This window comes from Pteropus alecto, unplaced genomic scaffold (assembly GCF_000325575.1).
Source record: "Pteropus alecto unplaced genomic scaffold, ASM32557v1 scaffold134, whole genome shotgun sequence".
In the NCBI taxonomy this organism is placed as follows: Eukaryota; Metazoa; Chordata; class Mammalia; order Chiroptera; family Pteropodidae; genus Pteropus; species Pteropus alecto.
The window spans coordinates 478210-480082 of NW_006436283.1; the positions used below are offsets into that span (position 1 = coordinate 478210).

The 1873-nt window shown below is 63.1% G+C and overlaps 1 protein-coding gene across 1 annotated transcript in view; it reads right to left on the minus strand.

The window, feature by feature from the left end:
- UTS2R (urotensin 2 receptor) overlaps positions 1-1023 on the minus strand; it is a 1541-nt gene extending 518 nt beyond the window's left edge. Inside the window, exon 1 of the mRNA XM_015589572.1 lies at positions 12-1023. Within this exon, the coding sequence (XP_015445058.1) occupies positions 12-997 (986 nt within the window). The 5' untranslated portion in view covers positions 998-1023. The remainder of the gene's footprint in view (positions 1-11) is intronic.
- Between the last annotated feature and the right edge of the window lie 850 nt (positions 1024-1873).

Here is a 1873-nt window from a genome sequence, read left to right on the forward strand (position 1 = left end):
GGGGCGCGCGCTGGCGGTACTCGCGGTGGCTCTTGGTGAGCAGCGTGTAGAGGAAGGGGTTGGCGCAGCTGTTGCCGTAGGTGAGACAGGCGGTCAGGTAGTTGACCAGGCGCGCCGTGCGCGGCGAGAGCGACAGGGCTCCGCGGTGCTGGGCCAGCAGCTGCCACAGCCAGAAGGGCAGGAAGCAGCCCCAGAAGAGCAGCACGACGCCCAGGGTGAGGTAGAGCACCCTGGGGTCCGGCAGCCGCCGCGTCCGCGGGAAGGAGGCGCGCTGCGACCGCCAGTAGGCCCGGGCCAGCCGCGCGTAAAGCAGGCCGATGACCAGGCCGGGGCCCACGATGCTGGTGCCGAAGAGCAGCGTCAGGTAGGCGCGGTGGGCGCTCTGGCCCCAGACCGGCAGGCAGAGGCTCTTGTGGCCCCTGCGGACCAGCCGAATGGCCAGCATCATGGGCAGCGCCAGCAGCAGCGCCAGCAGCCACGTGCCCAGCACCAGCACCTTGCGGTAGCCTTTGGAGCGCTGCACGGCGTCCAGCGGCCTCAGCACCGCGGCGTAGCGCTCGCTGCTCATGACCGTCAGGGTGAAGATGCTGGCGTGCATGGTCAGGAAGTCTAGGCTGAAGAGCACGCGGCAGCCCACGTCTCCGAAGTGCCACTGCTTGGTAACGTAGGTGGCCACGATGAAGGGGATGCTGAACAGGTAGAGCAGGTCGGCCAGCGCCAGGTTGATGATGTAGACGTACATGGAGGCCGCGGCGCGCAGGGAGCGGCACACCACCACCAGGGTGTACACGTTGCCGGCCACGCCCACCGCGCCCATGGCCAAGAGCACCACCCCGATGGCACCCGTGGCCACCATGTCCTCCAGGGTGCTGGGCTCCGTCGGGCTGGCCCACGAGCTGTTGAGGGATGCGTTGGAGCCTCCAGGCGGCTCGGGCAGGGGGCTGCCCGTGGTAGCCAGCGTGGGGACCCTGCTCGTCAGCTCCAGGCTCAGGGCCATCTCTGCCGCCTCACGCTGGGATAGGGGCTGGGGCGTGCTGCATCTGTGCACGGGGCGGGGGCATCTGTGGGCAGCAAGCTTGTCCTGCAGGAGAAGATGCCCGTTCATGATATGGATCAGGCACCCCCTCCCATTCCCACGAGCCCGAGTGAAGGCAGTTTGCACCGGGTTGGGGAGGGGGCTGCAGAGGGACAGGGCTCACCTTAGGGACTCTCTGTTCAGGATTTTACCGCTCTGCCTCACTTCCCAGTCATCCAGGGGGACCAGGGAACCACATGTCCCAGCAGCACCTCGCCCTGGGCCTCAAAGCAGGCCCAAAGGCCTCTGGGGCTGACCAGACGTTTCCGAAAATCGGGGCACAGTAGGGCAGCCCCCGAGGGCGGGTCAGCCGTAGATGGAGCCAGGAGTCCTCCCCAGGCCTCACCTTTTCATCTGTGAATGAGCAGGGGGCCTCGCTTACCCAGGGTCCTTTCTCCCAATTTATTTCTCTTGCATGTTTTAAAAATACCGTCTGTTCAGACTGCAAAAATAGTATCTGTTGACTTTCAGGGTTCAGTGGGAAAACGCACGTGGCAAAGAGGGAAGAGCCCGCAATCTCCACGTAGCCACGTGGGGAAAATGAGCATTGATCCCCAGCCTCCCGGCCTGCACAAAGTGACTCAGGACGGGCTGTGGGCCTGCATACAACTGGCTAAGTCAGTCATCAATTGAGCTTCTGGAACAAAGGGGGAGATTATCTGCATGACCCTAGGCAGGCAAAGATTCCTCAAAAAACACTTGAAATAAAAGAGAAGGCCATCAAGTGCACTGCGCTAAAATCAGGCAGAGGAGTAGTACGGAAATGTACACAAGAACCACCCAGCAATAAAGGCTAAG